Source organism: Furipterus horrens, unplaced genomic scaffold (genome assembly GCF_987537825.1).
Source record: "Furipterus horrens unplaced genomic scaffold, mFurHor1.1.pri manual_scaffold_4, whole genome shotgun sequence".
In the NCBI taxonomy this organism is placed as follows: domain Eukaryota; kingdom Metazoa; phylum Chordata; class Mammalia; order Chiroptera; family Furipteridae; genus Furipterus; species Furipterus horrens.
In genome coordinates this window covers 54593363-54615851 of record NW_028327174.1, presented here as the reverse complement: position 1 = coordinate 54615851, position 22489 = coordinate 54593363, and the positions used below count along the sequence as shown (strand labels likewise).

Below are 22489 nucleotides of genomic sequence, written 5' to 3'. Positions count from 1 at the left end.
TGTAAACTTATTTTTGCCCCATTCTGTATATTATATAATTTTGACCTGGAAGAATGCAGCAAATTTGATATGTTATCTGCTCTACATATGAAGAAGCTTAGGTTTAGAGGGGTTAAGTAATTTTACTAAGGACACATGCAGTAAGTAGACAGAACTGTGATTCCAAACAAAACTTATTCTGATTCTATGGCCCTTGCTCTCTCTATAGGTTTTCTTCTCAAGAGTTGACCATCCTTCCTGAGCCTCTTAGTAATATTCCCGTGGTGAGATAACTAAGCAGAACTAATATTTGGCAGGTACAAATTGGTAGGCCCATATTAGATGTTAAATATTAAAATATGTCCACACTAAATTATGATAAATACTCATTGTTCCAAGCCCTCCGTCTGCTTCCCACAAGATTCCAAAGACCGGCACCAAAAACTCAGTGCTATACTAGCCATGCACTTGTAGGACTCAGCCACAGGGCTGTGACTGGTGTCAACTATGATTGGCCTGTGCCATCCCATCACCATTGTTAAATGTTCTAAATGTCACAACAATCTACAAATAATATAGATTCCCAAACAGACTTTCCCTCTCAACTAGACCTTAGTTGGACCTTGCTGCTAATCCAACCCATAAGGCTAAGGAAGACGACACTGCTTCACAATCATCTAGTTGGATCAAGAAGGAACACTATGCTAATAACCAAACAAAGCAATGCCTCCCTCACCAAGATTGTCACAACTTAGGTTGGTCTGACTAGAGATACAGTCTTTCCATTAATAATAGAATAAAACATAACCTAAGATCACCATTTAGATGTCAGTGGTAAACACAGTTTGGGATAAAGGAAAGGGGAATCTATTTTAGTAAAATCTCCATTTTATATTACATAAATTCTCCATTTTACATAGCATAGAAGAAGCAGCATAAACCAAAAGTCAAACCAACCTGAGTTTAAACCTCAACACTATAAGATCCTAAATATATGACCTTGAACAAGTCACATATCTCTTTGAGCTTCAGATAACAATAATTAGCTCAAAGGTGATTGCCAGGACCAAGTGAGGTAGTTTGTGGAAAGGTTTTATGAATAAATAATACATCTTATAATGTATCATGAGTACTTATTACTTTGACTTGCCCGTGTTAATATGTAGGGAAACTGACTACATCCCTTAGAAAACAGAGACTGGAGGTATGTATGTTCTCAGTGTAGTAATAATAACACACCTGTAAAGGTTTTCTCTGCTACTAAAATTACTACTTCTGGTGATGAGTTTTGTTCAAAGATATTTATTTCAAAGCTCTTAAACCACACCCTAATATTAAACCACTAGAGGTGATTTCTCTAGTCTAACTTCAGCCTTCTCTGCTGCAATTTCTGCCTTTAACTTTAACATCCTCAGAACAAAGAATTATCTCCTATGCTACTCAGTCGTAGTCAGATTTCAGAGCACTTGACAGATTGTGAAGAAATATTTGGAGAGTGAGTCTTTCAAGAAATGTAGGGAAAAGGAAAGAACAAAGGGCTGGTAATGATAGTGGAGAGAGAAAATAAGACTTTGGGGTGATTCAGGCAAGTAGCTATAGATAGATCTATTGTAGTTTGTTGTTGTTTTGTGGGGGGGGTAGTGGGAATGTCACAGAAAAGATATCAGCAGGCTTCAGATTTTCATCCTCATAGGAGACAGATTAAATATAATATAATAATATAAGCATCAAGAAAGATGGTATGCAGATTTCAGAAAGAACTTTTGACCAAGAAATGAAAGCTTAAAGTGGAATTCTAGGAAATTTTTTAAGATAGGAAAATTAGTTTAAGCTTCTAAATTCAGTCAGACTAGTGTGACCCTTATATTATATCAGCAAAGAAATGGCATGACTCTACTCCAAGCCTTTTCCCCCTTCGCTACAAAGTATACAAAATATATGTATTAGGAGTTGAGACCATAGGGAAAGTCAAGAGCATCTGTCCTATGACATATAAGGATAATTTGCCAGCACCAGTGTGATTCTTGCTCCTCTGCTGGTACAGTATTTACTGAGCCCCTCCTGTTGCAAGGTAATTGCTATGCTCTAAAATAAGTTTCAGGGGACAGGCCACAAGAAGTGGTACATAATGATGAGAAAGGTAACTACTTATCTCTTGCTGAATATATTATAACATCTGTGCTAGTTAGATGTGGGTAATAAAAAGTAGATAACAAGTAGATTTTCAAAAGGTAAATAGAATGGTTTGGATAGAGAGGAAGGTGGATGGATCTGTATGACCTAAACCAAAAAAAGCAAAATATTTCAAGTGCTGGAGGTCAATGAGCAATACCTGACTGAATCATATACATTTGGGTTCCTTCTCAGCCTCCCTCATTCAGGCTCTCACTTTCCTGGATCAGTGAAAGCTGGAATTCCAGAAACTTCATAAGTCAGTGTTAATTTGAAAGGGAATTTACTAAATGGGAAGTAACTTCAGAGGTTACTGGACCATTTTCTAATTCTTATGGGGGAAACTATACAAATGCAGTTTTACAGGTATTATTTCTACAAATATTTCAAAGTAAACTAGAATAAATTTATAAACATTTAAACATTGGTATTGGCAGCAAACTTATACAACATCAAGTCCCATCAATTCATTTTTAAGAGGATAAAACCAATACGCAAATAGAAAATCTACAGTGACTCAGCAATGTCATCTGGAGTCACGTTTGTTGCATTGGCAGTGCATCAGCCACAGGAATGACATTTCATGGACAAGCTAAATTGGCATTCAAGAGTAAGGCTGTTGGCTTCAAGTTCAAGATAATGGAGTAGGAAAATCCTGAGCTCACCTCCTCTCATTGACACTAAAACTACAACTACGTACAGAACACCTATCTCTGAGAACAACCTGAAGACTAGCAGAACAGATTTCCTACAACTACATATATAAAGAAAAAGCCACATTGAGACAAATAGGGTAGAGACTAAGGTCAGGACGTACCCTATCCCTGCCTCCCACTCCCAAAGTGTGACTGACAAATAGGGGGGATATCATAACTGCAGAGGTTGTCCCCCAAAAGTAAGAGGTTTTAACCCTAGCTTATGGGACCTGTACCAGGAAGAGGAGCCCCCATAATATCTGGCTTTGAAAAACCGTGGGGCTTCCATCTGGGAAAGCCAAAGGGCTGTAGAAAACCCAGGCTGCATTCTTTCGGAGTCCTGACAGAGAGGCAGCAGTTTGAAAAGCACCTAGGTCATACATAAAGATATTACATTGACTAATTTTAGAGTGTCTGCTGGAGGGACAAGGACCGTTGGAACTTTCTCCTGAGCCAGAAGTGCTGGTGAGCACTACTTTTCTTTCCTCTTCTTCTACTCTCTTTCCACCTAGCTGGTCTGATGCTGGCAGGCACCATTTCTGACACACTCCATTAACCTTGCTAACACTATTCACCCCACCCTGGCATTTCCCTGAGGACTCATCCAGGCTGTCATTGCTCCAAGGCAGCTCCTGCCCTGCCACACCCCATCAGCAGCCTCAGTCAGCACCAGTACACAGCACTGTGTCTACAACAGTGTGGCTGGGTCGCACAGCCAGCCACTCTGAAGGCCTGCCCTGCACACCAGCATGCCCACAACAGTTGGGCCAATTCTCACAGCCAGCTGGGCCAGTGACCAGCCTTGCCTGTTGGTGTGTGAATAGGAGTTGTGGCTTAACCACAACAGGAGGCAACACTGGTCCACCCAGGGAACACCTCTGGAGCACCTGGCTCTGATGACAAGGGGGATGCCACCACTGGGCCCCACAGGACACCTTCTACATAAGGCCATTTTTCAAGACCAAGAGACAGCTTATCTACCTAATACATAGAAACAAACAGGCAAAATGAAAAGAGAAAAAACTATGTTCCAAACAAAAAAAAAAAAAAAAAAAAAAGAAAGAAAGAAAAGAAAAACACAAGACAAAATCCCAGAAAACCCATACCTAGATTGAGAGTTCCATCCCCTGTCTGACCATAGGTGCAGTCATGGGTGTGTGTGATCCCTGGTCTGAGTGCATGTGATCCCTAGTCCAGGCATGTACAGTAGTCAACCAATTGATGCTTTTCTCTCCCATCAATGTTGCTCTCTCCCTTCCTTTCCCTCTAAAGGCAAGGAAAAATGTCCTCAAGTGAAGATTAATTTTAAAAAATACCCATCAAACTCTGCATACAAATGGATAAACTCAATGAAAACTTCAACAAAGAGATAAAATGATTTTTAAAAGATCTATCAGCACTAAAGAATATAACAACTGAAATAAAAAATACACTGGAGGGAATCAACAGCAGATCATATGATACAGAAGAATAGATCAGCAATAAGAAAAAGAAGATAGTGGAAATCACCCAACTGAAAGATCAAAAAGAAAATATAATTTAAAAGAATGATGATAGCATAAGGAACCTCTGAAACAACATCAAGTGTACCAACATTCAAATCATAGGGGTCCTATCCCTGACCAGTGTGGTTCAGTTGTTTGGGCATCATCTCACAAGTGAATGGTCACCAGTTAGATTCCCAGTCAGAGCACATGCCTGGGTTGCATGTTCAGTCCTCAGTCAGAACACATTTGAGAGGCAACTGATTGATGTTTCTCTCTCACATTGATGTTTCTCTCCCTATCTTTCTCCCTCCCTTCTCCTTTCACTAAAAATCAGTAAATAAAATGATTTTTTAAAAAATCATAGGGGTTCTAGATGAAGAAGAAAGGAATGAAAACCTATTTGAAGAAATAATGGCTGAAAATTTCCCTAACCTGGTTGAGAAACAGACATCCAAGTCCATAAAGCACAGAGTCCCAGGCAAGAAGAACCCAAAGATAACCATACCAAGACATATTGTAATTAAATTGTTAAAAGTTAAAGATAAAGAGAGAATCTTAAAAGCAGCAAAAGAAAAACAACTAGTTACATACAAGGGAATTCCCATAAGACTATCAGTTGACTTTAACAGAAACTTTGCAGGCCAGAAGGGAGTCACATGATATATTCAACATAATGAAAGGGAACATTCAACAACCAAGAATACTTTACCCTGCAAGGTTATCACTTAGAATTGAAGGAGAGATCAAGATTTTCCCAGACAAGCAAAAGCTAAAGGAGTTTATATCACTAAATCAGCATCCCAAGAAATGTTAAAAAGAATTCTTTAAGTGAAAAAGAAAAGGCCAAACTATAAATAAGAAAATTTATGGAAAAAAGTAATCTCACTAGTAAAGGCAAACATATAATAAGGGTAGACTAGCAACCACTTATAAACTAGTATGAAATCAATTACAATTGAAATAAGTACATACCTATTGATAATTACTTTAACTGTAAATGGACTAAGTGCTCCATTCGGAGGACATAGTGTGACTGAATGGATAAAAAAAACAAGACCTTTACGTATGCTGCCTGTATGAGACTCATATTAGATTGGAAGACGCACAGAGACTGAAAGTAGAGGTATGGAAAAAGATATTTCATGACAATGGAAATTTTTAAAAAGCTGAGATAATGATACTTACATCAGATAAAATAGACTTTAAAACAAAGGCTATAACAAGAGACAAAGAAGGGTCCAATACAATGGGGTAACAGGGTAGGGATGGACTGTGGAGGAAGGGGTGGGCGGGGTGGGGGATGAGCAATGGGGAAAAAAGTGGAACAACTGTAATAGAAAAAAAACAATAAAAAATATAAAATATATAAAGTTTAAAAATTTAAAAAATAAATAAAAAGAATAGTCCAATAATTTCATTTCTGAGCACTTATCTAAAGAAAAATGAAACACTAATTTGAGAAGGTATATGCACCCCTATGTTCACTGTAGCATTATTTACAACAGTCAGATATGGAAGCAACCTAGGTGTTCATCAGTAGATTAATATATAAAGAAGAATTGGATGTGTGTGTGTACATAAAATAATATTAGCCATGCAAAGGAATGGAATCTTGCCTTTTCAACAACATGGATAGACCTAGAGGATATTATGCTATGTGAAATATCATTTTACTTATATGTGGAATCTAAAAAACTAAATGGACAAGCAAAACAAACAGAATCATAGATACAGAAAAACTGATAGTTGCTGGAGGGGTAGGGGTTGGGCAAAAAGGTAAAGGGGGATGAGGCGTAAAAAGTGTATTGTCATAACATAAATAAGTCATGGGGATGTAAATCACGGCAGAAGAAATACAGTCAATATCATAATTTTGTATGGTGACAGATGGGTACTGGCCTTTTCGTGGTGATCACTTTGAGAGTATATAAATGTCAAATTACTATGTTATACACCTGAAACTAATATGATAGTGTATGTCAGCTATAATTTACCTAGAAAGAACTTTACACTCCAGAATGAAAAAAAGAAAGAAAAAGAAAATATAATTAACATGCCAGAAGTCAGTTAATTGGACACAAAGTTTGGAAGGATGCCCAACTTCCCTGATTCCCAGTCACTGCTCTTTCCACTGTACCAGATTCCATTGTATGTGTAGGTGTATGTTTTTGTGTGGCTTGTTTGGAGAAAATATCTCCATGCCCTTCTCTCTATTACAAGGGGCTCTGAGGCCTTCAAAGGTGTGACCTTGATAGCTGTGTGCACCTCATCCTTCAATTCTTTCCAACACTCTTCACTGCTGATGTGCTTGTCTGATAACTATTTGCCATTTCCTCCAGATTTCCACAAAGAATACCCACTTTCTTATCTTCCAGTAGCACAGTTTCCTCCTGTTACCACTAACCAGTCAACTATTTCTTTCTGCCTCATAATATCACTGTACTTATAACACCCCATGAGCAGGTTTCTACAACCCAGGAGTGGCAGAGATTGAGAAAAATTCTTATTCAATTTCCTGGTCCCATGTCCAGTTTGCCACAGTTGAAATGATTAGCTTAGATATCTCTTGCATCTTTTATTTCAAACTTGAGACCATTGTTACTTTTTCAAGAAAAGAAATTATTCAACTCTCATCCAAATTGCTTAGAAAATGACTGTCATTCTCAATAGGCAGCAAAGTCCTTAATTTGTCCAGCCTTCTTGTTGTCATAACTATAATAACCACTTATTTGTAAGGCTTTCTTTAGCAGCATTGAGGATTCTATTTCCATAGTAATTTTTCTTTAAGTATTTACATTCATTAAGTAAAACTGTTCTTCATAGGACATAACAACAAATAGAAATAGTTAAGAAAAATACAACTTATCTTTGCAATTATAGGAATTCCAAGATTATAAACAAGTCATAGAATAACCCTCAAATTCATCTCTTTTCTCCAACTTTCAGCCCCAAACAATTTTTGGATTCTTAAACACATAATTATAAGCTTATTGTCACAGTTTTTTAAATATGCTTTATTGATTATGCTGTTACAGTTGTCCCAATTTCTTTTTCCTTTGTTCCCCTCCACCCAGTGACCCCCCACCCTCCAGTTGTCTCCCCCCTTGTGCATATACTTCTTCTCAACATCTTCCTGTCTACTCCACTCCCTCCTACGGTGCTTCTTAATTCCTGTACCATCTCTCTCCCTTTCCCCCTTGCCCCTCCCCGCTGACATCCCCCCATAATGTTCCCCATATCTATAATTCTTTTCCCACTCTCATTGCCTACTTAGTTTGCCTTTGTTTCTATTCCCTAGCTTCTCTTGTTGGTTGTTGTGATACAGTTTTCATTTTAATGTTCATAGTTTTGATCCTCTTTCTCCTAAACAAGTCCCTTTAACATGTCATATAACAGTGGTTTGGATCTGATGAACTCCTTCAGTTTTACTTTGTCCTAGAAAGTACTTTCTCTGCCCTTCTATTCTGAATGAGAGCTTCGCTAGATAGAATAATCATCGTTGTAGGTTTTTGCCAGATGTCCAGAGTTAACAAAGTTTTATAGCATTGACTGTTATCCCTCTTTGGAGAAAAATATTCTTAGGTTAGACCCGAAGTGAAAGAATTTAGATCAGACAATAGTAATCATGTATTATTTTTCTCCAGATAAGCTTTTCTGTAGCAAGCAGAGGCATGCAAAACAATTCTATTGTACTAGGAATGTGTTTTATGTTCAATTTGTTCTCTTCAAAAATAGCTATTTTAGTGCCTAAATTGTTGAATGCCTTATAAATGATTTTGTTTTTAAATATTTGAAGAACAGATGTCTCTGAAAACTGGCACTCTCCTTATATATTTTTTCCCTTTACTCCAACAATTAAAAGTTTAGACAAGATGATGAAGGTGTTATTATGGCAGCTCCAAGGAACAGAGGGACAATGCAGTGGAGAACAGTGGTCCCAGTTCTGCTGCCTCTCTGCCGTGAGTGCGGCAAGCAAGGAAGAGGCAGGAGGGCACAGCATTAACCAATAAATGTTCATTCGCCTCGAGTCTTTTAAAGCTCTATTTGGACAATTAAATGATTCCTGTCCTCTTTCTTCCTCTTTGGATAAATGGCTAGTGCCTTCAGAATGAACCTTTTGGAAGGATGCAGAGATGTTGTTTAGGCAGTGCTGAGGTGTAAACGCATTGATGAACCAGAAAATGAACTCATAGCTATGGAGAAACCCACGTTCACAAAGTGGAAAATGATGATCCTTAAGGGTGGCTGCTAATTGCTTACGGCAAGGTCTCCTACTTGTCTTTATTGTAAGCCCATCTGCCACCCCCTAAAAGAAATCCTTTGTGGACCGCTAATATATAAGATAAAAGAAAACACAGCAAACCCAGAAGGATGGTAGCTAGAATGGCTTCTTGTTCGTGGGTCCTTAGAAAAGCTGTTCAACCTTTGAGATCTGAACTTCTTCATATGCTTTTATGAGGATCAAATAAACTGAACTTTGTAAATTGCAAATCTGTAGATATTTCAATGTCAGTCAAAGATTCTGAGACAAAATCCTTAAGGATTAAATTCAGCTACCACAAGAATAGCACTTCTTTAAGGAGGAAGAGCCCTTTCAACTCTCCTTAAACCACATGATATTTGAAGTTTCCAGGCTTATTGATTTGAGAGCCTTGCCCTGGTGATTGGATTCTTCAGAGCATTCCTTTATTTTTTTTTTAAGATGGGGAAAGGGCTCGACATGTTTTTCCTCCCCTCAAAATGGGCGGAGGAGTCGCATTCCTTTGTGCAGATCCAGGACAATGGGGAGTCAGGGGACACCCCTGGAGTGTCCAAATAGAGGATGAGGGAGTACCACTGTGCTTCAATTCTCAGGACGGCGGAGACCCTGAAGTCTGAACCAGGGCCATGGAGGGCTCTGTGCTGAGCCCCACGTCCTGGGAGAGGCGACGGGCCTGGATCCGTCAGAGCCGGCACTGGCAGACCCAGGTCCTGGAAGAGGAGGCTGCAGCAGCCCTGCAGGATGTCCCAGATCCTGAGCCATCCAGCCTGGATGACGTTTTCCAGGAAGGTAAGAGGCGGTTAGACATCAAACAGGCTTCCACATTGTCTTCAGTAGGGAAAACGTGTGGGCAGTGGGGCCCTTGTGTAGGCTAGCCCCGCCGGGAGGCTCATTTTGACTGGTTCAGAGGTTAAGGGAAGAAGGGTAAATTAATACAAAATATGAATTATGTGGGGGAAAAGCAGACATAAGATTAGGAAACAGAAAGAGGCACATTTCTGTGTCACCCTGAGAAGCTGTCTGCAGGACCTGAAGCCAGGGTGCTCTGTGAATGCTTTGGGAGGGTTCAATTTTGTCTGTGTAACAAGATCACCACCCGGATGCCTAGATTCTGGCCACAACTCTATCACTAACAAGCTGTGTGTCTTTTGGCAAGTCACTCACCTCTCTAAGACATATGTGTCTAGTAAATAGTATAACAGTAGTACCTTTTCTATATGCCTCTCAGAACTTCTTTGAGGTTCAAATGAGACTACAACCATGAGGGGAAAATAATCTTGTATAAATAAACCCATTTTTGCTTAGTAGGAAACAAAAATCACAAATGCAACACTGTGCTTTTCTAGTTTTATTTTGGGGATGTTCCTTTTTTTTAAAGAAGAAAGATCCACTCCTTTTCCCAAACTGTGGGGGAAAGAGAGCAGTGGGCTTGACATTCCAGCCATTTTCTGGGTGCCTGGGAGGAACGAGACAGGGGGGAAGAAAGAAAACTCTCTACTATTTTTATACACGGGTATACTCCTCTTGTATCTTAAAGAAAAGTTTTGTGGGGCGGTGGGGAGGATTTGTGACATGGCTTATTTAAGGACAAACTTGAAAGTGGGGCGAGTTACAGAGAGGGAGCCTGATTTTCTCCAGGTCTCACTGTGATCTGATGTCTGACTTTCCTAGGGAACCCAGTTACTAAGATTGAAGACTGGCTGCAGGACTGTGGGTAAGTGCTGGAGTGCGACGGGCTTGGACTCCGCTGATGGTTGGATGTGCTAACGGGCACTGGCTCACGGGGATTCAGAAACAAGGAAATAGGTTTGAATTGGGCCTAATGATTAGAAGTGGGGTTGAAATGGGGAGGGCAAATAAGGGTTGGGGTGAGTGTGGGCATTGCGTCTGTGAATCAAGTGCAACTCTGGGATGAGATGAGTTTAGGGTGGAGGTCCGGAAATACAGGCAGGATCTGGTCTAAAGCCAAGAATGATGGAAATCTGCAGCTTTGGGGAAAGGCTGGTCTGAATCCCAGATCCCTACTCTACTGCTTTTCCCTTTCAGACTAGAGCCTAACACTATGTAACAAAAGAGGTAAAAAATCTAATTGTTCTTATGATCAGAGTAATTCGTCACTATGTTGTTTATTTCTACTGCAGAACACAGGACAAGGGGCTAAGGGTTTACTCCAATCATTCCAAGCAGTGAAGAATCCCAGCAGATGCTTAAATGAAAAATGTTGTATCTTTTCTCAGAAACACTTTAAAATAAGAGACCCCACACCCCATAGCCTGAACCATTTTAGACTCAGTCTACTCCGACATAGAGGGAATGCTTCTGTGACCTATTTAAGCCGATAATGAATTCTCATAATTTATAACTCCTGCTTGCTCCTTATTTCCCCTCCAGGAATGGTTCAAGCTTTATATAGCCTTTAATCTAAACTCATCTATTGACATATACATAAGCACATCCTTGCTTATTTGGTAGGAAATAGATAGCACTGAATAATCCAATGTTGTTTATTTCAACTATGACCCAGAAGGTAAATGCCAGGAAGGATTTATTTTGTGTTTTGTTATTTACAAAACGTGTTGTCCTTATAGTCCTAAGCTGGTTCACAATTCAATGACTTCAAAGGCAATTACAGATAATCAAAATATAGAGAAGTGAAAGAATGTAGGAATAGGAATGTTTGCACATTTTGGTGTGTGAGAACTGTCCTGAGATTGTCAATCCCTCACCACTGCCAGAAGAAAGGGAAGGTGGGCGGAGGTAGGAGAGGGTAAAAGGAAGATAAACGGTGATAGAAAGAGATTTGACTTGGGGTGGTGAACATACATTTCAATAAACAGATGATGTTTTGTAGAATCATATACATACCTAAAACCTATATAGTTGTATTAACCAATGTCACCCCAATAAATTCAATAAAAATTAAAAATTAATAAATATGTTAATGCTTCACCAGGATTGGTACAAGAGGACCAGTTGTCTCAGTTAATATCTTTATTTCATTAACTACTCTTGAGTCTTATCAATTTACATCAACAATTTTTTTTATACCAACAATTATTAACTGTGCATTTGCTAACTGCCTGATTTTCTAAATGGTCTAGACAAGTGCTAAATGGTTTAAAATATGCTCCTTGGCTTTAAACATACTACATTCTAGTTGAAAAGAATAAATTCACAGAAATATAAGATTGCAAGCTTCAGAAATCACCTTTCCCCACCTGTATTCTACAAAGACAAACCCTGATACAAAATATATGTTGAAAATGTAGCCTGGTAAGTGAAAAGTCTCCAAGATTTGAGTCTAATTCTTTTGCTATCTATCTGTGTAAATTGTAAGTAAGCAACTGAAATTCTATCTCAGATTCCTCACTTATAAAGTGGAGAACTAGAATAATAGTTTCAAAAATTTAATAAGTTTTCCAAGACTTAACTGCTATGATGTATATACAAATGCTGTAATGCTCTGTAGTAATATGTAAGTGGTAAGGTTTATAAAGTAGGGGATTTATGCTAATTTAAAATTTCACAAAATAAATATATCTGTTTATCTGGCTATCCATCTCTTTATCAAAAAATGTCCAGAAGTGATACACACCAACTCCAGGATGATGTTTACCTCTAGGAAAGAAGAAAGTAGGAAGGAATGGGAGTAAAGTGAGACTTTAGTTATATCTTTAACATTTTATTCATTTTTATTTTTTATCTGAAGCAAATATAACAAAATGTTTACATGTGCAAAAATGGGGTGACAGATGTAAGAGTATCTGTCATAATTTTTTACTTTTCTATGTGTTGAAAACTTTTCAATATTTAAACTTCAAAAAGGCCACAAGGAAGTCTATTAGCATGCTTACACTTGTCTTTGAAAGGGGAATCAGTAAGTTCATAAAATATTTTCAACTTTCTCTATTTTCTAATCCTCCCAAACAAGTATGTAAAACTTGTTAACTATATGAGAAAATCATAAAAATTAAAGGATGATAATTGATGATAGTGAGAAAATATTTGATTTGATAATACACAATGAAGTAAATTTAGAGGAAATGTACTCTGAATATGACCTTCTGAGTTACTTTCGTCTACAAAAACCACAGAGGAAAGAAGATGGACAAGAAATCCACGTTCACTGGTTATCTGTCCACTCTGTTGGCTGGTGCCCTGGAAGGCACCTTTCAAATTTTATTTCAAGACCATACAGTTTCCGTTTTCTTTCCAATGCCAAACACCCTCTGGTAGCAAAAGGGCTTTGTTTTATGACAAGCTTTCCAAGAAAGTTCACCAACTTCCTTGGTAATTTAGTGTCAGTATTTCTCAGGGTAATTAAATCTTGTGGCAGACCCTTCTGCTGCAGATTTAGATCATGTACATCTTTACGAACTATATCTCTCCTTTTTCTTTCCCTTCTTTGGCTCTCAGGGGATTTTCCTGGGCATGAAAATGTTACTTGTGAACCATCAGAGATAGGGTCAGGAACCCAAAAACCATCTGTGTGGACTTCAGTTTAAAATCTCTGCAAACAAGCCCTGGCTGCTGTGGCTCAGTGGATTGGGCGTCGGCCTGTGAACCAAGTGTCGCTGGTTCGATTCCCAGGCAGGGCACATGACTAGGTTGCACATCAGGTCCCCAGTTGGGGGCACAAGTGAGAGGCAACCACACAGTGATGTTTCTCTCCCTCTCTTTCTCTTTTCCCCCTCTCTATAAATAAACAAACAAATAAATTATTTTTTTTTAAATCTCTGCAAACAGAACCTATGGAAGTTGCTGGAAGTAGCTAAAAATAGTCACATGCTTCTCATAATCCAGTCCACCTTCCTACTCTTTCTTTATGAATTGGATATACAGGAGAATGGCACCCTGGCTATTGTACTTCAGACTTGAAATGATGCCAAGGGACCTTTCAATGAAAAGGTGGAGAGAGAGGTACAGCTATGGATTTAGTTCTCAGTCACTGACATTATGTCTTAAGCAATAACTCATGAAAGGCCTGAGACTTATGTGATAGACATGAAGTTTCAAATTAACATGCTCAGTAAGGTGGCATGAATAAACCAAGGCCCATGTTCATACTACTGTGGTAGATCCCACATATACATAGAGAAGTCTACTGTCCCAAGGGTCATCCTGGGCTGGTCCTCATATAAAGTATATGGACATGCCTGCCAGGGCACAACTAAAGAAGAGAAATGCAGGGTGAACACTCAACAAAAACTTGTATCTAATGAATAATAGCAAGTTTTCCTTTGGCTATACTAGGAATTTTATTAGTCATATTTTTAATGTAAATTTTATTGAAATATAGCTTACATATTAGTAGCATTTCTCTTTTTAATATAAATTGCTTTAGAACTCAATGGATATACGTTTCAGTTATACTAGATAAGTTCTAGATACCTACTCTACAACATAGGTCTTACAGTTAACAATATGGTATTGTGTACTTTAAAATTTGTTATGATGGTAGATCTCATGTTAAGTGTTCTTTAAAAAAGGAAACGGAGTTGTTGGATATGTCTGTTACCTTGATCATTAACAGAATCACAGGTGTTGGCATATGTCCAAACTCATCATATTGTATACATTAAATATATGCAGATTTTTGTATTAGGTTGGCCAAAATGTTTGTTTTTTTATGTAAGATGGCTCTTAGTTGTCTTTAACTTCATTTGAAACAATTTTGTTGGATTGTATTTTGACAGCTGTCATATCAGTGTGCATTTTAAAAAAACATCAAAATTGGTGAATTTTTGTGTAGCCATTTTAATATTGAAGATGAAGAAAATATACAATATTTTCAGCATATCATGCTTTATTATTTCAATAAAGGTAAAAATGCAACTAAAATGCAAAAGATTTGTGCAGTGTGGAGAAGGTGCTGTGACCGATTGAACATGTAAAAAGTGGTTTGCAAAGTTTTGTGCTGGAGATTTCTCACTGGACAATGCCCCACGGTTGGGTAGACCAGTTGAAGTTGATCATGACCAGATCAAAACATTAACTGAGAACAATCAACATTATACCATGCAGGTGATAGCCAACATACTCAAAATATCCAAATCAACAGTTATTGGTGAAAATAAAAAATATGTATTTTATTTTACAAAGAAGATCATACAGACTTTTTGACCAATCCAATATATCAATTATACCTCAATAAAGCTGCTAAAATAACAATAATATAAATTGTATTGAAGTATAAACTATTTACTGGAAAATAGTTTAGTATTAACTGCATAGCTCAAGGAATTTTCTCAAAGGGCACACACCTATAAAACCTGCAGGAACATTACCAGCACTCCAGAAGCTCCTGTCTGTCCCCTTCCGTTCATTACCCAGTTTCCAAGGTAACCAGTAACCTGACATACAACATCATAGATGAGTTTTGCAGTTTTTTAACTTTATATAAATAGCATCATACAACATGTACTGCTTTATGAGTATTTCTTTTGTTCAGCATTGTTTGTGATGTTCATGTTTTGCAAGTGTGGAGAAGGTTGTACTTTTTATTGTTGTGTAGCACTAAATTGTATGTTCATCCTATAATTTATCCATTTTACAATAATTAGAGATTTGGGTCTTCCAGCTGTGGGTTATTATGAAAATCATTTCTTTTGGTGAATATGTACAAGCATTTCCATTTAATACACACCCAGAAGTGCAATAATAGTGTGTTTTTATTGTAGTTATAAATAAGTTGGCTTTAGTAGCTGCATTACTGTGTAGCTACATCACAAGTATTAAGTGCAGTAGTAAATGTCAATATTCTAGTAGTTGATTATATTAGTCACCATAGTATTTTAATAGTAATAGTAAATATTAAGTTATACTAGTATTTATAATATTATATATAGTAACCTTTTTGTAATATTATATTAAAATATATTTGTGTAATAATGTCATATGTAGAATAAAATAATACTAGAAAGAAAAGTACATATCATAGTTCAAGCTGTAGTATTAGAGTTACTATTTCTTAATTAGCTTGGGTATATCATTTCACATTTTTTTAACTTTATTGAGGTGACATTGGTTAATAGGATTATATAGACTTCAATTGTACATTTCTATGACACAAGATCTGTATATCACACTGTATACTGAAATCAAACCATCTTCTATCACCATATATTAGGCCCCCTCTATCCCTCACCCCTGCCACTCCCTTCCCTCTTATAACCACCACATTGTGTCTGTGTCTATGAGTTTCAGTTTTACAGTCCACACCTGAGTGAAATCATATGGCTCTTAGCTTTTCCTGACTGACTTATTTCACTTAGCCTAATATTCTCAAGGTCCATCCAGGTAGTCACAAATGGCAGTATTTCATCTTTTCTATGGCTGAGCACTATTCCACAGTATATATGCACCACATCTTCTTTACCCAATCTTCTATTGATGGAAACTTGTTTTTTCTATGTCTTGACCATCATAAATAGTGCTGCAGTGAGCATGGGAGGTGCATATATCTTTGCAAATAAATGTTTTCAAGTTTTTCAGGTAGGTACCCAGAAACAGGATTGCTGGGTCATATGGTAATTCCATTTTTAATTTTTTGAGGAACTGCTAGACTGTTTTCCATAGTAGCTGTACCAATCTACCTTCCTACCAGAAGTGAATGAGGGTTCCCTTTTCTCCACAACCTCTCCAACACTTGTTATTACTTATCTTGTTTGACTTCACATTTTATATCATACCTTGATGTCCAGTTTTTTTCATAAGGGCATATAAAAATACAGAATTTGGAAAACATGGTTGATTTTTTTTCACTATTAAAAGCAAAGTACCAGTAAAAGATGTCTGTATATGATATATAATGACTTATTTTGCAAAATTTAAACACAACCAATCTACAGATGTTCAAATAGTAAACCCATTGCCATCATTAAACATTTCATGAAGTGATGCTCCAATAGCCTGAGATTTATTGCCATTGCTGGAGACTGAAGAAGGAGGAGGTTCATTTAGGATCACTCCAGTGGAATGGTTGCACTCTAGTCCATCTCCCTGATAACTCACTTTAACAAGTCTCTGCTCCAGCCTCCACATGAGATGGTAAATGTTTGATAAGCCCATATCTCAAAATGCAAGAACATAATCTCTAACCAAGATGCAGTTTTCTGCTGCTTCCTGAAAGACATGATGTTCTGCAAGACTATGGCTCAGAGGGAAGGAAAGGGGTGTGAGTAGATAAGATGACCTACTAAAAGTTTTTTTTTTTTTAATTTCTCTATTTGCTTTTGCAATGTGGAAATTATGCACCCAAACCCCTGCTTCTATAAATGTATTTCTCCAGTTTTGCTTCTGTAGTCTTTATATTCTATTTTACCTAGGAATTCACCTGGAGAATTCTTGCTAAGCTAACTTCAGACAATGTGGTCAGTACAAGGGCAGCAGTCCAATCCTAGCTCCCCCTGACTACCTCCATGAATTTGCCAGTCAAATAACACCTCTGTCTTATTTTCTTCAACATAAAATCAGTTTAAATGCTACTGATTCTCATTGGAAAATTATGTGAACCTGTGGGACATATTTGAGAAAAACCCCTTGGAAAATGTAGTGATTTTTACCTATAAGATTATTTTTGTTTTTTAGGTACTCTGAAGAAGGGTTTTTTGAGGAAGCTGGACAGTCAATCTACAATGGTGAGTATAGGCTCTGTTTTTCCTTCTATTGTTTTTCTACCTGGATAGTGATATGGCTGTGTGTGTGTGTGTGTATGTGTGTGTGTGTGCACGAGTATGTATGTATATGCGCAGGAATATGCATCCATAAGAAGGCTGACTCTCTCATAACTGTCTGAAAAATACCTTTTAGTGGTCACAGGCAGTCAGGAAGATCCAGAAGATAGAGTAAACATTGGCTTAGAGCCCACAGGCTCAACAGTACTCAGACGTCATGTTCCATTGGTGGTTGCTCAGCTAACTATTGCTGCTTTAGGAAAAGAGCTTTATAAAATGTGTGTTTATGTGTGTGAGTGCACACCCCCATGTGCTATTTGGCAGAGGTTTGTGTATGTGACTATGTGACGTAGGGGACAGGTTAATTATAAAATGAGTGTTCATGTGATTCTTTCTGAGTCAAATGTGAATGTGATTTCTGAGGTAGTATATGTATGTACAACTGGGGGTAGGTTTGCAAACATGTGGATGTCTGATGTGACACTGTGTGTGTATGTGTGTGTGTGTGTGTGTGTCCAAGCCTGATTTTCTGTGACCTTTGCTTTATTATTTGACAGGGTGTCCCAGCCATGGAACCAGCTTTGAAGATGACTTGACCCTTGGCGCAGAGGGTAAGTGACATAGCCTTCTGAGGTCGAGATCGAGTAAGAGACTATATATTTGATTAATTAGGATCGAATGAAAGGGGCCTTACCCATAGGGAAAGAATAGTCTCAATAGGATCTAATGCAAAACTCAGAAGGCACCATGTGCCCAGAAATACTTCTGCACCAGTCTCAGGATGTCTGCTGGTCCACCACAGGATCTTTCCTTTGGACTCTGGGAAGATAACATATAAAATCACAGTAACATTGGCTGCCCAGACAACTTTGAAATGGTTTTCTGTGTAGGACACCCAAAGCACCCTAAGCACTGCATGTGAGAAAGGCTGCATGGCAGAAAGACAAGGGTTTGAATAAAAGCTGGAGGTGTAACAACCTACTAGTGTTGCCTGGGACCTGTAGGGACTCATATGGTGGGATAGCAAGTCTAGCCTGGAGGGCTGAATGATTCTGTCCTTCTCAGGACAGAGGAACCCTTGCCTGGAAACCAGTCATGGTTCAGAATTTCAGAGGTTTAGAGTCTACTGTTCTCTGCCATATCTGTCCTCCTTCCAGGTCTGTGTTTGATAACCTTTAGATGACCCCATAAAGAGTAAAGTTCATTGGGTTCAGCGATCCTATAGTAGATGCACGGAGGAACAAAGGTGGCTGAGTTTTAAGTTCAAAGGAGCAGGACAACTTAGGTGATTTTTATTTCCCCTTTTAACTTGCTCTTTGCCTTTCTATTCCTTGTCCAGCCACTCTGTTGGCCACCAATGGCAAACTCTTCTCCAGGTAAGTGTAAGGTTCAGCCGGGCTAAATTGTCTCTCCTTCAGGAGCTACTGAACTGGGGTAAGTGTCAGAAATTTTCCCATCAGGAATGAAGTCATAGACTGACTTTTCACAGTAAATGGTTCAAAGGTACCCATCAGGGAGTGATTATGCCCAGCAGGCATGTCTTAGAGCCAGGATGCAGTCTGTTTATAGGATTAGTATGATATCATCTCTGATCCCTGCAGGAGTTTCCTAGACCGGCCCTGCCAGCTACTAGATCTTGGCTGCAGTTTGGCTTCCAGCAGCATGACTGGTGGGACCAACAAGACTAGTTCAAGGTATGTACCAAGTTTGGCAGGGGTAGAAGGAGGGGTAAGATGAGAGTACCAATGCCCATTTTTTCTGGGATATCTTAATGGAGCTTTTATGCAGTCAACATACTTGAAAAGTATGACCATATTTGCTTCAAGAATAGTGGGGAGTGCAAAGGAATCTACTGCTCAAAGCTGGATGCTATGTGTAAAATAACAGGTGTCTTTCCACTGAACTTATACCCCAGGAGGTATAGCATTGATACCATCACAGCTCCTAGACATACTAAGTGCTCAATAAACAACCAATAAATGTGATTGATTGATTGATTGATTGATTTGTTGCTTGAATGAAGCAATAAAATATTGATTCATTCAGGCAATTTTGTATCCCTGAATGCAAGCCAGGCAATGACTATATGGAATTTGAAAAGAAGACAAAGAGCTTGCTGTCAAGGAGTTCAACAGTCCAATAATGCAAAATAACATGCAAAAAAACTTTAAAACAAGATAGAAAGTGATGAAAACTAGTGTGGTGCAATTAAAAATGCTGGAATTTCGAGTCGAAGTTTGAATTTGAGACCTCGTTCTGAGACTTATTAGCCATATAACTATCTTTGGTGATTTGTCCTCACAGAGCCCTAGCCCTGGACATGCTCTAGTTCAATTAAACCAGCATCTCTTGAGATAAGACTCAGATACCTGCATTTTTTAAAGTCCCTCTCCCAAAGTGATTTTAATATGCAGCCATGACTGAGAACCAGTGATTCAGATTCAGGCCCACTATTCAGATAAGGAGATTTCAGACTACAGAAATAGTCAGCATTTAGGTAACAAACATAATAATAGAGCCAGGGATTCCAATTAATTATCCAGCTATCAATTAAACAAGGTGGTACCTATTTGGATCAAAAGCCTAGCATCTTTTCTAAAGAGAGTGACAGTGATTATTCAGAGACTCAAATAATCCACAGCCCCTCACCCCCATTGTTGTTGGGGATGCATAGTTATTGAGCTCTGTATCACCCATCCTGGTGGAACACAGATTCAGATGTAGATACGTGTTGGTGCCATAAAGAGAGAGCACTTGACCTTCTGTAATGCAGGGCTTCTCTCCTGAAGATGGTGCTTAAGAGGGGTCTACCTCTCAAAATCAGGTTTTGAACATACCTATACAGCAGGTCCTCAAATAACATTGTTTTGTTCAATGCTATTTTGTTACAACATTGATGAGATGCCGTAAGAGTAGTTATTTATAACAATTAGTCTATGGTAAATTGGATTTCATTGTATGTTGTTTTGCTTAAAGTCACAGAACCTATTGACAACATTAAGTGAGGACCTAACATATTGAAATTTTTTTACCCTAAAGTGAGGATAAAATGAGTTTTATGTTTGCTATACATGCATTCTCTAGTTGTCCCGCACAACCGCTAAGGGCAAACTGGGTGACAAGATACAAAGAATTTGGCAGAAGCCAGCTATGTCATAGTACATGTGTGCAAGTGGGAACTAACTGGTTAATCACACAACTATAGATTCCTTTGCATCTGTACTGCTTTTGATTGTTCAAATCCTCTCATAGTAAATTTTCATTCACCTGTAACCATTTATTCAAAGTATTATGATAGAATCTCATTCAATTTTTAAACCAGAGCTAGATTGTAATTCCCTTGTTTCAGAGAATTTAGGTCCAGAGAAGTTGAAGCTTTTCTCAAAGTCAAAGACACTGTGGATTACCCTGTGCTTCAGAATTGCCCCTACTTACTCAAACTCCCTCTTTTTAGCATCTCTGAGATTCTGGACAAGGTGCAAGAAGATGCAGAAGATGTCCTCTTCAGTCTTGGCTTTGGCCAAGAGGACCACAAAGACACTTCTCGGATTCCTGCCCGATTTTTCACCAACCCCTCCCAGGCCAGAGGCATTGATTTCCAGCTCTTCCTGAAGTCCCAGGTGCAGAGAATTGAGATGGAGGACCCTTGCCTCATGCTGGCCAGTGAGTGTTCCCACAGATCCATGCTCTGCTGCTCCCCGAGGCTCCAGATAGGGATCAATGGATCCACATCCCACTTTCTCTTGATTAGCTTCACCTGATCCTTTATCTCTTGTGTCTATATATTTCCTCTTATGTTGGCTGCAAGGAAGATGAACTTTGACATCTGCTTCTCTCTTCTGAAATACTCTTCAAGAAACCTCATATCACTGTTGCTTTCTATAGGCCATCTCAAATCAGAATACTATCTTTAAATCTATTCCCATTTTTTAATTCTCAGTTGGAATTATTGAATGTTACTATTTACAGCCACTGCATTAAAATAATTTCCATTTAAGACAGTGGTTCTCAAAGTTCAAGATGTTAAATTGCATAAGGAGTTTACAAAGCATTCATATTTATAGGTTTTTCCTCCAGAGTAAGAGGGGCTCTGGGATATTAGTTTAAACAAGCATACAGATGATATTTATGCATAATCCTTATGCCACATCTGGGGAAACAATAAGTTAAGTTGTACTAATTTAATACTAAGGAAAGATATGAGAGGGCTTCTCTACCTTGATGGTGTGTAAAAGACTCTATTTGATTCTATATATTAGAATATATTTCAGCCCTGGCTGCTGTGGCTCAGTGGATTGAGCGTCGGCCTGCGAGCCAAGTGTCGCAGGTTCGATTCCCAGTCAGGGCACATTACTAGGTTGCACGTCAGGTCCCCAGTTGGGAGCGCAAGTGAGAGGCAACCATACATTGATAAAAAAAAAAAAAAGAATATATTTCAAATTATATTCTGCTACACTCAAAACATGATGGTGTTTCTGGCAATGCTATTTCAGATCCTTTGTATCAGGTTCAACTTAAAACCTTGGTAAAGCTAGCCTCCTGAGTGTCACCTGCTGACATTTTGATTTGGAGTATTTTCACACCTTAGATGATTCTTAGTCACACTTACTTGAGGATAATTTATTGAATTTGCTGTAGGTGCCAGCTACATAATTAGACATTATATTCTGTAATAACAACAGCTGGTCAAGAGGAACATGATTCTTACCTCCAAGAAGGTTACAATTTAATGGATATATAGTTGAACACAATGCTTTTCAAACATAGATGTGCACATGAATTACCAAAGGATATTGTTAAAATGCTTGTGATACAGTCTGAGATTCTGCATTTATAACAAGATGCCAAGCAATACTGATGCTACTGGACTACTGACCACACTTTGAAAAGCAAAGGCCTAAGAGGAATGATAAGTTCCATCTAAATTTCTCTAATCCAGTCCATTGCCTAGTCATTGCTATCCCTCAAATTTGTTGCTATCAAGAAGTCTTCTATAACCCTAAAGTTTTGTTACTAAGAAAATAATGTTGATTTTGTTGTTTTTTATTATGTTTGTCATCTAAAGCAAACACAGTGATGGAGGCCATTATTTAGAATATACTGACAGCAGAAAGATATGTTAACTCAAGATATAGAAATGTTTCTAATCCATATAGAATTAATTTTTGGACTAAAGTAAAATGCCTACTTGGGATGGGGAGTCAAGAAATCAAGAAAGTG

The 22489-nt window shown here is 38.2% G+C and overlaps 1 protein-coding gene across 1 annotated transcript in view; it reads left to right on the top strand.

Annotated features, from left to right (window-relative positions):
• TESPA1 (thymocyte expressed, positive selection associated 1) overlaps positions 1-22489 on the top strand; it is a 39908-nt gene that overhangs the window by 4128 nt on the left and 13291 nt on the right. The window contains exons 3-9 of the mRNA XM_090275591.1: positions 9188-9383; positions 10266-10308; positions 17184-17233; positions 17827-17880; positions 18609-18645; positions 18871-18963; positions 20724-20932. Of these exons, the coding sequence (XP_090131717.1) occupies positions 9221-9383; positions 10266-10308; positions 17184-17233; positions 17827-17880; positions 18609-18645; positions 18871-18963; positions 20724-20932 (649 nt within the window). The 5' untranslated portion in view covers positions 9188-9220. The remainder of the gene's footprint in view (positions 1-9187; positions 9384-10265; positions 10309-17183; positions 17234-17826; positions 17881-18608; positions 18646-18870; positions 18964-20723; positions 20933-22489) is intronic.